General features: G+C 32.6%; 1 protein-coding gene across 2 annotated transcripts; it reads right to left on the bottom strand.

Annotated features, from left to right (window-relative positions):
• Positions 1-2,055: 2,055 nt before the first annotated feature.
• On the bottom strand, positions 2,056-9,923 carry LOC122281109 (DEAD-box ATP-dependent RNA helicase 36). 2 transcript variants are annotated; one of them, XM_043092377.1, is made up of 8 exons: positions 9,660-9,923; positions 9,505-9,580; positions 8,554-9,165; positions 7,836-8,158; positions 4,330-4,533; positions 4,161-4,242; positions 2,579-2,677; positions 2,056-2,390 (listed from the first exon to the last, which is right to left on the bottom strand). In XM_043092377.1, exons 3-8 carry the CDS (start codon positions 9,163-9,165, stop codon positions 2,223-2,225), a joined length of 1,488 nt encoding a protein of 495 aa, XP_042948311.1. In that variant the 5' UTR covers positions 9,505-9,580; positions 9,660-9,923; the 3' UTR covers positions 2,056-2,222. The 2 variants fall into 2 exon arrangements, with proteins under 2 accessions (XP_042948311.1, XP_042948310.1); XM_043092376.1 differs by having other exon boundaries at positions 9,505-9,560; positions 9,660-9,922.
• Between the last annotated feature and the right edge of the window lie 5,738 nt (positions 9,924-15,661).

Genomic DNA, 15,661 nt, shown 5'->3' with positions numbered 1-15,661 from the left:
CATTTTCTTTAATTTAATTCACTATATTTTTATGACGTGACTCGTAAGATCTTACTAAAGCACGACCCTTTCATTTGTTTGAAAATTATAAAAATACACAATTAATATACGACTTTTACAATATTTTTAGTAAAATATTAATTTATTTTGAAATTATTATAATTTTATTTAATTTGGAATTTAAGAAAAATAAAATAGTATTTTAATTCAAAGCCGTATAAAAACTGTACATGCTACTTCTGTTAACTTTATTCGATACTTGGTATGGAGCCTTTGCAGATCAACCTTTTTATTAAATAAGGAAATATATATATATATATATATATATAGCACGCCGTGCCTAAGGAATTCATAGATTTCATTGCAACCAACCTTGTCTAACAAGGCTCCTTTCTCAAGTCAAAGCCGCCGGAGCTCCGGTGATATGGTACATATGGGAAAATACTTTAGTTACAAAAGGAATATATAAAAGTAAATTTACAAATTGATATGACTTGATGTGGTATGTTATCAGATTATAAAGTCACTCTTATTATAAAGTAGATTTAATGGATTCCATAAAATCAAGTCAATTTGTGGATTTATTTTCTGTAATCTATTTATATCTGTAACAGTTTACTAAAATATGCAGATATAATGTATTTATATACCAATATAAAACAATAACAATGTAAGCCAATTAGCATGCATACCTTCCTTGTTCCAATAACAACAACCTGATGCACTACGGTGCTCGTAACTTACCATCAAAGATAGTTTTTAGGGCAATGCTACACCGCCCAATTCCTACTGTTGGGTTGACTGCTAATTCAATTTTTTTTAAATAATTTTTAAATATTTGAAAAAAAAAAATACACAATTTTACTAGTGATAATTTCTTTAAACATTTTTAAAAAAATTAAATTGAAATGCATTAGCAGTCGAGGGCAAACTAACATTTGAATGGTAAGAGATTGATGATATATATATAAGCTTGAAAAGAACATTGCCACCACCCCCAAGGGAGTGGCGCAAGGTACTGGATCTCAAAATCTCAAGATCACCTTTCCATACGGTAGCCAAAAACCCCTCAAATATACCTTTTTTTTTCTTTTTTGTAAATATTTGATACCTTTTTAATACACTTTATTAGAGTATTTTTGTTATCATGGTTCTTGTTACTATTTAGTTTTTGTTATTTTTTGTCGCCATTCTTGAATATGGTGCATTATTGTAGTATTTCTAATGTTTTGTGATTATTAATATCCTTGTCAAAACCTACTGTTTTCAAATACTTTTAAATATATTTTAAGAGAAAAGCTTGTATGCAGCCCTTTCTTGACCGCTCTAGTTGATCGCTAGTCAAAATTTTTTTTTATTTAATGATTAAAAACATGATTTTAAGTGTATTAGTATATTTAAAAAAAATATTTAAATATATTCAAAAATATAAAAAAAAAATACAAATGTACTAACAGTTAAATGGAGTAGTGTACTCAAGCAACAGAGTAGCCCGCTCTATGTTTTAAAGATGTTTAAAATGTTCAATTTTTTTTTTTATTTAATGATTAAAAAAGTAATTTTAAAGGTATTAATATATTTTTTAAAAAAATATTTAAATATATACCATCTACCGTTGGGATAAAAATAGAAGCAAAACCATGCAAAGAAGAATCCTTTAATCACAAAAAAAAATTACACAAAAATAAACTTACAAAAATACTTTAGCCATTAATATGGCTTAATATAATACATTAGATTGTAAAATTATTTTTATTATAAAATAGATGTAACGAATTTCAGAAAATCATATCATTTTCTAGATTTACTTTGTGCAATCTCTTTATATCCACAACAGTTCTCCTTTGTAAATATGTTTTTCTTTTTTTAATTTTTTTTAAATACGTTTTTTACTCTCTCCTATATAATCAGCTAATGAGTCTAGTCAAAGTAGTCATGTTTCTCTATGTTCTTTATCATTATTCGTAATTTCTTTTTTCAATAAAATATAAGAATCATTTGATTATAGAATTACACAATATGGAAGTTGACAAAACTAATTAAAAAGACATAGCATTATGAAAACAAAAAGTCTACTAATTTTAAATAATAATTGGTAACTAAATTACATACATTTTTTTTATCCAGTAATCTAACTTAATGATATATATAGTTATTGATGAGTAACTAATTATGCAAGAACTCAAAGATTTGGGACCAATACAACATACCATATTATGGACCTATTTAGCAGATTTTATATCCTTTTTTCTTTTCTTTTTACTCCTTTTCTTCAATAATAATCCTTTATCTGCTAGAGTGTTCAATTTCTGTTTCTTACGTTCTTTTGCTTTCTCCTCAAAACCATCATCCATCATCTTCATCGCTGCCACACGTCTGGCGTTAAAAACCTGCAATGAAAAGAGTGGAATATGATGTCTGCTTGTTTGAATTTTTTATAAGCACTTCTTCAGATTGTAAAGCTTCTTATTGCCAATGAGACTTCTTGTCGTAAGATAAAAAAACAATCAAACATAAATGTCCCTTGTCAATTAGATCATGAGTCTTGTAGAGCCAATATTGATCCTAGAAATCTTACCTTTGTAATATCAGAAAGCGCCTCATTCTCTTTACACTCGAACTTTTCCAACTGTTTTCCGAGAGTAGCTTCTATTTCGTGAATGAGATCAACATCATTCTGAAAATCCCAAACATCAAAGGTAAGCAAAAGAATTAAAAAAACTTAAAAAAAAGGTTCTTCATTGGCTAACATGTAGTATGAAATTAACAAAAGAACACTATTTCTACCATACGCATAGCACAAAGGGAGAGACACAGACAGAGAGAGTTCGGCAACATTCTTTCATTTTAAATGGACCTTCTAAAATTTTTCATCCCCAATAATCAGAAATAAAAACCCCATAAAAAAAAATCTCAAAATACGAAAAATGATTTAATTGCAGAAACTAAAAAATTGGCATTATGGGAATCACATCATGGTGCACTCACTGCATCATTTAAGGAAACTTTTTTGATAAGTTACATCATTTAAAGAAACTGACTCAGTCAAAGACGAATTTGGGTGGAAGGAAAATAAATCCTACTTACTTTTTTTTTCATAAGTAGAAAAGAAATCCTCCTAACTCGTGTGTAAAAACATGTATATATGTTTGTATACATGCAATTGTATGCATTTCCTCAAGGTAGCTAGATGCTGATTTAATTCTGGTCATTTTTTATTTAATCCTACGAATTGAGGTTGTTGGGTCATCAATTGTCCAAAAAACCTTAAATTGATAGGATGAAATGAATTTAATCATTTAATTACTAATTCAATACTCTTCTTGTGGACTGGGTTCTTGATAAGTGGGACCAACACATGGACAGAAATGAGAATAAAAGCAAACTCAAGGTTCGAACTCAAAACTACTGCTTTAATGCCGCGTCCTAAAAACTTAACCTAATAGGAAGATGTGTATTTAATGATTTAACTACTGTTTCCAGAGGTAAACATGTAATTTAATCACTCTAAAGATGGGCTATCCGCTATAGTACTATGCTATCAGTCCACCAGGTTTTATTGCCCTTATCCCCGAAGAAGCCAGGGTCCTCAACATCAAAGATTTCAGGCCTATAAGCTGTGTGCAAAATTATTGCTAAAGCTCTTGCTAATAGATTGAAGCCAGTGCTTGCAAAGGTGATCTCCCACCCTCAGAATGCTTCCATTGGGGCAAAGCAAATCATCAATTCAGTTCTAATTGTCAATGAGTGTTTGGATGACAGATTAATCAGAGGAGCCAGAACTTCTATGTCCATATGAATTCGGACTTGTTGCTATGTAACCTGAGAGGATATGTGGCTTCAAGGAAAATGGTGCAGTTGGATGGTTCAATGCATCTCCACACTGCACTTTTTAATTTTGGTGAATGGCTCTACCAAAGTTCCAATGGGCTCCAATTGTACCATTGACTAGTTCTTTTGGAGTACTGCCTAGATGTGGCTTCAGCCTTCTTTGGGGGCATTAATGTCTATGTTTATGCGTGCAGTGCAAGTGGCATATCTGGTAATACAGACAAGAAAATGTCCTAAATGTAAAAATTGCATGTAGGAGATTAGCAATTCATCAACAGAAATCATTGATCTTGCTGTTTCAAGATACCATATCAATGTTCACTGCTTACCTGGGTAACAAAGCTCACAGCCAGCCCTCCTCTGCCTGCTCTTGCAGTACGCCCCACACGATGAATATAATCTCTTGCATACCTGTAGCAGCGGGCGGGCAGTTAAATACATCACACAGATGTCTCATAAGGAAACCGAGCATAACTAAAATTGGTCAAGAGATGTAACCTTGGAATATCGTAATTGATAACAAGATCAACTGTGGGAATATCCAAACCACGACTGGCAACATCAGTTGCAAGCAATACAGGGGCTTGTCCAGATTTGAATCGATGTAGGGCAGCAAGCCTTAAAGACTGCGATTTAAAAGAATACAATGCTGCGGCTTCCTGATCAAGCTCTTCCAGTAATAAATTCAAAAGATGACAACTTCTGCATAGATAATGTTAGGATGAACCGTAAATAACATATTATACATTTTTCAATAAATTAGATGTTATAGATGAGAGATCAATATTTTTGAGTAATATTCTTTGCCAAAATAAATGACTACTTTTCTGACATTACGTAGTCTAAGAGCATCTCCAAAAGAGTAGATAAAAGACCAAAAGATTTAGATTTTAGCTATTAAGACTCCAAAACGCCAATCCAAAAGACCTCAAATTCTTTAAACAACATAATGCTACTGTGCTCTTTTGTTTTTTTCAATAAAGAGAATCCTGGAAACAGTGCAAACGCAACATGTCTTTCACTAGGTTAAACCCGGACCCATGTAGCGCGTCCCCATCAAACGGATCAAGTAAATCATTGGCTTCTTCACAAATAGGACGTGACCCATAAAAATTGTTTACACCCAAAAATTTAAACTTAGACCTAAAGGGTGCATACCATCAAGAACAATATCACTTAAACCAACCCCTAGGTGGTTTACAGTAGCTCTTTTGTTTTAGAGAGCCATTGTAGAACTCTCATATTTTTTATTCCTTTCTCTCTCTCTCTCCCTAAAGCACTATCTTCTTCTTTTTGCAAAGTCTATTCTTCATTAAGATTTTCGATTACTTATAAATAAAAATAGAAAGGAAAAGAAATCTTCGTGAGAGAGAAATGGAGAAGAGGACCATATGTGAAGGAGAAGAATAGAAAAAGGGAATGATATTTAAAAATAATGGAGGAAAAAATGGAATCTATTAGAGTTTGCAAGTAGTTAAAGTGAAATCATTTAATTTAAAAATTCAAAGTAAAATAAAAACATGCTTGAAACATCCAACTCCTTGAAACAGGTAACTCAGTTGGTCAGGCCTTGGGTTTGCTCCCCAATGGTCATCAATTCGAGTCCCCTCAGGACTACTGGAAGTTTACTTGGCTGTTAACTTTAAGGTCTCATGGGATTAGTCGAGGTGTGCGCAGACCAGATAGTATGCAATTTTTAATTTTTTTTAGGATAAGTAATAAGAAACTTCATTCCCAAGAATAGGCAAATCCTAGGTACACAGGACGTATAAAGGAAATACCCACATCTCTCTAAAAACAAAAGAAAATCTAAAACAAATTCTGAAAGCTAACATCATCCATTACAAGAGTTTTAGACCAAAACACAAAGTACTAAAGAGTTTTAGCCCACATACACGGGCCGTATGCATTTTTTTCTGGATCCAAAACAGCCTCCATTATCAAAGGGGTTCAGGGCATAATAATCGTTTAATTAGTATATCCATTTTGAAATTCCTCACTCAAGATTGAATTTCACGAGTCATGTCATATTCTTAAGATCTTAGTTTTGGCTGCCATCTGTTTCTTTTTTCTACTTAAGAATTTAGTTACAGCATCTTTACAATCACCTTCAATGATATTAATACTTTCTAGAATTTTTTTTTTTTTTTTTTTTATATATATCCGTGGGTGTTCAGTAGCTTTGAACAACTTTGCACCACGAAAACAGATTGAGAAAATAAGCATATCATACCCAGAACTCAGCAGATTTGGTACGGTGCTTAGAAATATTTCCAGGTTAAAAAAGTATCAAATCAAGAGCACACCATAACAAGGAAAAGAAGAAATAAATTAAAATGTATTAAAAATTGCAAATGTCACAAAAGCTAAAATTGTCAAGACATTGTCTCAGAGCTTGCCAATCATAAGTTGTAATGTATCAGCAGCAGACCTTGAAATTTGAAACAATGTTTTAGCAGTCAACTTGGCCTGACAGGAAGTTCAAGCAACAGTTGACTGAGCAACATTTCTCTATCTCACAAACAGGCAAGGAGTTATTGTTTGCAGAAATAATGTAGCTACAAGTGGACAAGGGGAAAGAAAAACAGGATGACTAAAAACCCAGAGGCAAGTGCCTCATAATTTTTTTGTAATATTTCAGCAACAGATCTCTAATTTGGCAGCTGGCACAATGTTTTAGGCTTTTAGCAAACAAACTTGAACTGACTGGAAGTTCAAGCAATAGTTGACTGGTCAACCACTCTCTATCTAACAAACAGGCATGGAGTTATTGTTTGCAGAAACAATGTAGCTATTAGAGGACAAGGCGAGCTGAAGAAGAAAAATAGGAAGACTGGATGTGCCACCCAATTATACTGAAGATATCAAGGTGTAACAGGTAATTAATACCTCCAACAAAAACAGATGCATGTTAGGAGATCATATTTCAAGCTATTTAAATTGAATGTCACATGAATATTTTGCAGAATATCTATGGCCATATACATACTTGACCAAAGTTTCAGGGTATGGGAGGACCTTTTTTACCAATTCTTATTTTCTTCCCTGTTTCTTTCGTTCTTCCTTCTTAAAATTTGTTTCCCTTGGGGAAGGGAGGTAAGGAGGCCTTATCTATGACATTATAAAGACCAAAATTCTGCAAAATAGAAGTGTTAATGTTTAACTGGTTCTCCAACCTAAAAACAGCAGGCGCTGATTTTTAAGGGGATTGCACAGCAAGAACAAACATAAAACTTCAGTGATATACTCATTGTTGTTTAATTTTCTTCTAGAAATGGTTAACTTCATTGCATTATAAAGACTACAGATGCAAGTCACTGGACTAGACTGCATCTCTAGAAGATATAAAGGTCACCAACACCATGAGAGTATAGCTTCAGTTTTGGAAATGATTCGTGCTTTATTGCATCTAGAAAGAATGCCAGACACTGCATGTCCAGGAAATGTAAAAGCTGATGCCTCCCATTATTTTTTTATTTTTTACAAGTACCTCCAAAAGAATTGGCTTCAAATACAAACCTCACCACTTGCAAATTTAAAGTGCTGGGTTCAAAATGACTTGCAAGAACAGCTAATATCAGATCATACCAGCTGTACTAAATAACTAAAATTTGCATGAGAAAGATTGGACTTCTACGAAACCAAATCATATAGAAGCCAAATATATAGTATGCATAGTTCAACTCACGTAATCAGCACAATCAGCAGTGGTGTCAATAAAAAGGATTGACAACTTCAAAGCAAGACGTTCTAAATAGATAAGAGCAATAAACCAGCAACAGCATTCCTGACCTAGTTCTAACCCAATAAAAAACATGTTGAATTTGCAGGGTCACTAGTTCCTCGTCACAAAGAAAACAAATCATCTAAATAGTAGCTAATAATAGCATATTCCGCATGGCAGGACCACTATATGCGATGTTACATATGAAAAATAACATTATGCAATACAAACATCAGAAAACACTCCCAAATTCAGAATTTATTGCTCAGGGAAATAATACCTGCAGGTGGAGACAAATATGATGGCTGACCGAATACCCATATCTTCCAGTTTCGACAGAATGTGCATCAGATAAACGTCCTTCACATTTTTTGGAACAAAAACATACTGTTGTTTAAGAGTGTCAACTGTCTTAAAGCCTTCATATGCCTCGTAGAAGTATGCCTTATTTGCAGAAAGCTCAAGCAGTGTTTCCAGGTTACTTGTCATTGTTGCAGAGAACAATAGAGTCTGGCGAGTTTTTGGCAAACACTGAAAGACAACCCTCAACTCCTCTTCAAAGCCAACATCCAAAACTCTATCTGCTTCATCCAAAACTAGGAACTGAAATAAATTGCAAACTACATATAAAAAGTATGAAATAATGTATAAAGGAACACTTAATGCTCAATCCCAAGTGCGCATTAAAATCCATACAGAAATCAGAGCATCTAAACCTAGAGGGAAAGAATAAATGAAGGTATTCATTGTTTCTAATGAAAGCTTGCATAAACAATCTTTTTCTTGATAAGTCCAGCTATTGACTAGAATCATAACACAGGCTTTTGCACCATTAGAAATCAGATTAATCAAAACCAATTAACTTAGCTAATGCCTAATTAGTTGCAAGATGATCCATGAATCGACCCAAATTTACTTGGGATAAAGGCAGGCTGAAGTTGAGCCTGGTATAGAGAAAACTAAATATAATTATATATATATATAAAAGAACTGATTACCCTGGTCTTGGAGAACACAGGAGGAATGTCAGGATTCTCTTCCAGCAACACTTTGATCCTCCCTGGAGTTGCAATCACCACATGTGGCCTCGCCATCAAACTCTGCGCCTGATTCAACATGTCCATTCCTCCAACCACCACTACACAACGCAAATGCAAGCACGACCCAAGTGCCCTAAACTGCTCGGCCAATTGGTATGCGAGCTCCCTAGTCGGCGTCACCACCAGTGCAAAGACCCCAAAGGGGTTCTCGGCAAGGCCTTGCAGGATAGGTAAAGCAAAAGCGGCGGTCTTGCCGCTCCCAGTTTGAGCAAGGCCGAGCACATCGCGACCTTCAAAGATTTTCGGTATACAGTGGGATTGCACCGGGGTGGGCTTGTGCATTCCTAGCTCTTTGCAGGTCTGCACCGCCCACTCAGCAAGGCCAAGATCAGCAAATGTGGCAGTGGTAGCAGTATCATGGCCAAGGTCAGACGATTTTTCCATATGGAAGGTATTCACCTCATGGATTTGGGTGGTGGTGGCGGTTTTGGGGGTCAGTTTGGAGCGTTTAGAGGGTTTGGAGAAGAGGGGAAAGTCTGCATCGACTACAACATCTTGATCCATATTCATCTGAAAAAAAAAAAAAAAAAAAAAAAAAGATAGTGGAGATAAACGGGTGAGTCCATCAACTCAATAAGCAGCAATACTACATGAGTTAGTTAGTTACAGAATGCAGAAATAAATAGTTCTAAAAAAAATGGTAATGGAGATAAACGGGTGAGTCCATCGACTTGGTGAGAGAAGAGAGAGGGAAACGAGCTGAGAGAATAAGAGAGGGAGGAGATTACCGGCTGGGAGGGCTTGTTAAAATACTCTAAATTGCAATATTTAGAGAATTATATATAGAAGAACGATTAGAGCAGAAAGTGAAGGAAAGATGACTCGAAATCAAAGCCAGTGAAAACTTACAGGGACTCGATCTGGGTATTTCGTAATTATATTTTTCGAGTCTTGAAGGCGTTATTCTGCACCATTAAACCCACCACTGTAAGATATTAATAACAGTGTCATATTAAGCTAAAAGAACAGAAAAACTATGGAGTTCATAAAGAAAAAAATCGAACCACGTGTTGATCCTAGAAAGATTTAATCTTTCCCATCGTTTTTGTTTCCCCCCTTCTCCCTTGAGATGCTTAAATCTGCTGGTTCTGTTCCTGAGACAGAGATTTCCGTAGCTAAGTAAGCAGGCTTTGGTCTGCCGCGTGCAGGTAGAGTCTGCGTGAGGGGCTGCTGCGTGCAGGGACTAGGGACTAGGGACTAGGGAGGGGCGCTCCGTGCAGGGGAATGGGGGAGAGTCTGGGAAGTTGAGAACTGATGAAGTGATGAGGGGATGAGAGGGGGCAACCTAAAAGCACTAAAACGACGCCGTATAATATATGTACATATATTTTTTTTCTTTTTTTTTTCCTTTTTTTTCAAAATATGTACATATTACAACATATGTTATAATATAACTCTGAGTATCCTTGTTTTAAAAAAGAAAAGGAAAGAAAAAAAGAAGAAGAGTATTTTAACAACAATAACTTATAGAAAATATTAAAAGTCTTGCATTGGTAAGCTATGAAAAATTATTGCTCAGCTTATTAAATAGATTATAATATAAATACATAATAAATATTTCAACTAATATACTATATATTATATTATGATATTATTGATAAACTATATTAATAGTATTAGTATAGTAATTTAGTATTAGTATTACTATATCATATTTTATATGTGATTGTTTAATATAGTGATTTATATATTAATTTATACATAGAAAAGTATATTACTAATAGTAATATAGTATTAGACTATTAGTATTTGGTATTAGGTCATAAAATGTAAATTGTAATTAATATACATTATATGCTAATATATATTAGTATTATTAATCTACAAATGTCTTATGTACTTATAAAAAAAATATTAAAAATTTATTAGGCCATCAAAATTTAGTAATAATATTTGAGCAACTTTTTTTCTTTTTGTTTCTTACTTTAGATGATAAAATGTTATTAATATATATTTTATATTTAAAGCATATAATCAATTAAATTTTTATGTTTAAGATTAAACTTTTATTCTATAAATTATAATAACTTATCTTATATATAATATATTTTATATTATATATATAATATAAAATATATTATATATAATATTAAAATTTTATATATATCAAATAGAACTGCACCAGTTCGAGTTAAAAATGTCCGGAACCAATACCGGACAGGTTTCAACCGATATTTCCTTTCCAGAAACCAGTTTTAGACTGGATCGATTCGGACCAGTTTTTCAGATTTTTTTACACCCCTACTTAAAAGTGTTTAAATAGTTTGAGAAAGAAAATATCAAATTGTTTGATTTTAAACCATTTTTTAAAATCACTTTATATTTTTAAATAAGTTAAAAGTGTTTTTTTCTAATAACGTGGAATAAAATTTGAATTTAAAAAAAAATCTTAATAAATAAAAATATTTATAAAATTTTAAGATAATTACAACTTTTAAACTTTCAAGGATATGATCATAATCTTTAAAAAAATCAAATACTTGTCCTTGTTACTTCATAAAACACTTTTTAAATTTGTTTATAAACTGATGTAAGCTGTTTGAAAGTGTTTTAAACTTATATTTACCAAACAATAAATAATTTTTATACCATGATATACAAAAGAGTAAATAATTTTCAACTAATATATTATGATATCAACATTCCGACACTGTAGATATGGTTGGATATTCCAATGCCAATTACATAGGTTGTCAAGAAGACAGGAGATCAACTTTGGGTTATGTATTCATGATGGAAGAAGGGGCTATTTTTCAAAAAGAAAAAAAAATGTCAAATAAACACTTGCAGCTTCCTCAGTTATGGAAGTAGAGTATGTTGCTTGTTAAGAAACTACATGTCAAGCTATACAATTGTAGATTTTTTTCTTAGGAATATTGGGTATTATTAATACCATTATGAGATCGCTAAACATATTTTGTGATAATTCTGCAACTGTTTTCTTTTCTCAAAATATTAGGAGTCTTTCACGCTTCAAGCATATTGACATTAAATATTATATTTGTTGGTGAGAAAGTAGGTGAGTATTATATTTGTATGATACAATCATTATGGGTGACGGCCATAAATATTACTCAAATAAGCTCAAATTTCTTCATGATCAAAGATCCATGAACCATCCTTCATTTTTTAAACGTCGATCATGTTTCTGTGCCTTGTCAAGATTATGAATATGAGAGAGAATATGATATTTAGTTTATTTATTGTCAACTAGGTTACCCTAGACAATAGTCTTCATTAGACTTCTTTTCTCTTTAGTTGTTTTTGGAGTTTCGATTATAGTTGGTGCTCTTTGAACATATTATCCTAAGTTGTTCTTGAGCTTGGAAATGATAATTGTATCATGTAAATATTTGGAAGTAACTTAAATATTTTCGAAGCACTCATTGTTTCATAGCTTGAGTACTCTCTTGACGGTTTTGATCTTTTGACATGATTAGAAAGCTATCATTCCTCCAACTCACATCCTCCAAGCTTTTGACATAATTCTTTTTGTATTTGCTTCTTGAGTCTAGAAGGCTTTATTCCTAAACTCTTGGGGATAAAACTTGGTTTCATTTGGATGTTGAGTTAAGTTGAGATGAATTGAATTCTTTTATGAATAGTAGTGAGTTGAGATGATGGAGTGAGTTTTGTGGGGCCTACCTAAAATGAATTTATATATATTTTGGATGTTAAGATGAGTTTAGATATATTTATGAAAGAGTAATGCTACATACAGTCGTGGAATAAGCAAACACGACGTAATCGTTTTAAAAAAAAGCAGCATTCACTATTAAGAAATTAATTTTTTTATGTGCACCCCATATTTACTCATTTTTTTAAAAAGGATTGCGTGGCGATTGCACACTCTACAATTGCAAATATCATTTTTTCTTATGGAAAGTTGAAGAAAGGTTGTGGGTTTCGCGTATAAAGAGGTGTTGAGTTGAAAAAGGTTTTAGGTTACGCGTGTAAAAAGATTTTGAGTTGAGATGAGTTTAGTGATTTAAGAGTTGAGTGTTTTGATGTTAGACTTAGTTTAAAATTAAATTGAATTGAGTTGATCTCAATTTAGTACAAATTCCAAACAGGGCCTTAGGGGTTCTTTGAGAAACATACTTAATATCATCTTATCTCAAAATTTCTGATAATTTTCTTTCCAAGCATTATTCAAATACAAATATTTTTTAATTCTAAATTCTCAACCTTTTCATCTAATCATTACAACTTACCAGAACTTAAAAAAAAAAAAACACAAAAAATAATACTACTTTTTAAAATTTTAAAACTAAAATAATATTAAAAAATTATATTCCAACAATATTTTGACTTATAATATTTTATTCACTTTTTCTCTCTCATTTATCAAAACCCAATAAAATATTTTAATTCAAATAATTTCATTACTATTCACAAAACTCTCTTCTCATCTTATTCCCCAAACATCCCCTTAGTATCTACTATAGTGTTAACAATTATTCACTTGTGGTATGAGGATATTGTGTGTAAATGTGTAACGAGTGGTGCTAGAGAGAATAGTCTCTCTCTAATGTTTGCTTGACCCATCTTGCCATTGTTCCACACGAAATAATTCTCTTTGATGTCCATACCTATGAGTTCATTTAGGCCAATAAACAAACTCAGGTTACCCAATGAGATTGAGATAAAGACATTACCTCTTTTTTTTCAATCTAGATGAGGATGGAATTGAAGTCTCTAATGTCTTGTTTGGATGTTAAACTGAGTTAAGTTCTTTATAAATAGTAATAAATTGAGATGGTTGAGTGAATTTTATGAGACCCGCCTAAGATGAGTTTAGATGTATTTATGGGAAGTTAAAAATGGTTGTGAATCCCACATGTAAAGAGGTGTTAAGTTAAAAAAAGTTGTGGATCATACATATAAAGAGGTTTTAAGTTAAGATGAGTTTAATGATTTAAGAGTTAAGTGTTTGGATGTTGGACTTGCTTAACATTAGACTAAACTCAGATCACTTAGTTCAGTCCAAGTTCCAAATGGGGCCAAGAATGAGTCTGCGCTTGACAGTGAGTCTCAATAAAATCCAATTTAGAACAAAATTGAGATTTTAGGTTTCAAATTGTGGGACTGTTTATTAGAATCAACATCCATAAATTATGACTAGCATCTAGAAACAAAAGAAAACTAATGATGTTTTTCGAAAGAGTATATTCCATTGTCATCTTTCGACTAAAGATCACACAATTCATTCAGATTTGAGATGAATCAAATGGGCATGAGTTTGATATATGACCTATTTTGTTACATTACAATGCAAGTTTGGAATTTTCTCATCTTTGCATTGTATCCATGTATGGGTGGTAAGGTTTAAGAACAATCCAATGGGAGTGAGTTCTCGATATTAGTGAGGATTTTAACTCTCGGGTACACAATGGTGCTAACTCCCATGATGGACTTGAAATTCGTCTCCATCAATGTGTTACCATCTTTGTCAGTGATCTTGTGTAGCCTTTCCTGAGTTGGTTTGAGGGAAGACCATGGAATTAAACCCACAAGACGGCTCAAGAAAAATTGTTACAATCTGTGGAGATCTCAAGTAGCCATTCCTTTAGAAAGCAATAGACTCCACTTATATTTCATGGACCAGAGGTTAAAGCTTTATGTTGATCTGCATGGTTGGTGAAGGTGAAAATATTAGTGGATGAGTCATGAGCTTCAAGAAAAAATCCACTGATAAACTAATGCTTGAGTGAGTTGGCCTCTAACCACTAATTTGACCAATAGATTGAGTGATATAATTTTCTCCACTACAGTGAGGACTTCGACACTTTGAGCTAGTTGAGGATTTGGTTCTAGTGTAATGGGTTCCTCTAGTTAGTTAAACAAGTTTCCAATGTCTGTAGGTTTTTTATAATTCATGGAGGGAGAAAGCTGTAGTGAATACAACAATGGTAATAATATAAGTGTTGAGTGGGGATTTAATAAATCAAGAGGGGGTGGATGAACAACAAGGATGATGGATGGTAATGGGTGAAAGATGAAACTCTTGGGTGAGCTATAAATAGTGTGATAAAAATGACTTCGTAGCCTTGTAGGGCTATTACAAAAGCCTCGTAGCTCTAGAGGCTTTTTAACTCTAAATTCTTTGTTGCAAAAATATCATTAGGTGAAAGTCACATAATATGTACTTTTCAGCTCTTAGGGTTGGTTTGGAAATACAACTATTCTTAGACTATTTCACGACCATTCAAAAACTATTTCACTACTATTTACAGATAGTTTGATATATTCTTAGTATCTAAACGGACCATTATTTAGGACAATGTTAATTATTAATGCCATGTAATGGTTATTAATTTGTTTATTTACAAATATATATAGGTCATATGACATAAGGATTATATAAGATCGTAATGTATTCTATAGAAATGAAGAGCTTGACATGAAAAGAAAGCAAACCAAAAGAAAATCTTTAGAAGACTACTCTTCATGGTTGCGATCAATCTACCATCATCCTATCATCAATACCATTATTCTGCCATATTGATTGATTTTAAAACAATTGAGAGGAACCACTGACCAGCTACAAGTTATAAAAACATAATACTATATAATGTTCACTCACTTTTTTATCACTCAGCTATCAATATTGTAATTGATGGTTCCATTTGGAAGGGTAATTGACAAAGGTTTCTTGTTACTCAATGGCAGGGGATGGTTCAAAACCCTTTTGTAATTAGATATTTGTCACACAGTTAACCCTATTCTAATTGAGATATTATTTATGCATATATTATGGACTACTCCCATAATTTCTTGGTTTTAAGATGGTCTTCATTTCCAATAAACATGCCACTTGTGCAAATAATATTATTTACACAATCAATCATACAATCTAGAAAGTGGACTACAAAGTGTGTGTATTACCTAGCAAATTTTGATCTTGCAATAATGGTATATTTGTCTCTGACTTTCATTTATGTGAGGAAAAGTAGGTCTAAACTTCCATTATTTTACGAACTATTGAAAGCAGAGAAGATGATTT

The sequence above is a fragment of the Carya illinoinensis genome, chromosome 11, assembly GCF_018687715.1.
Source record: "Carya illinoinensis cultivar Pawnee chromosome 11, C.illinoinensisPawnee_v1, whole genome shotgun sequence".
NCBI classification, from domain to species: domain Eukaryota; kingdom Viridiplantae; phylum Streptophyta; class Magnoliopsida; order Fagales; family Juglandaceae; genus Carya; species Carya illinoinensis.
This window is presented reverse-complemented; position numbering and strand designations above follow the sequence as displayed.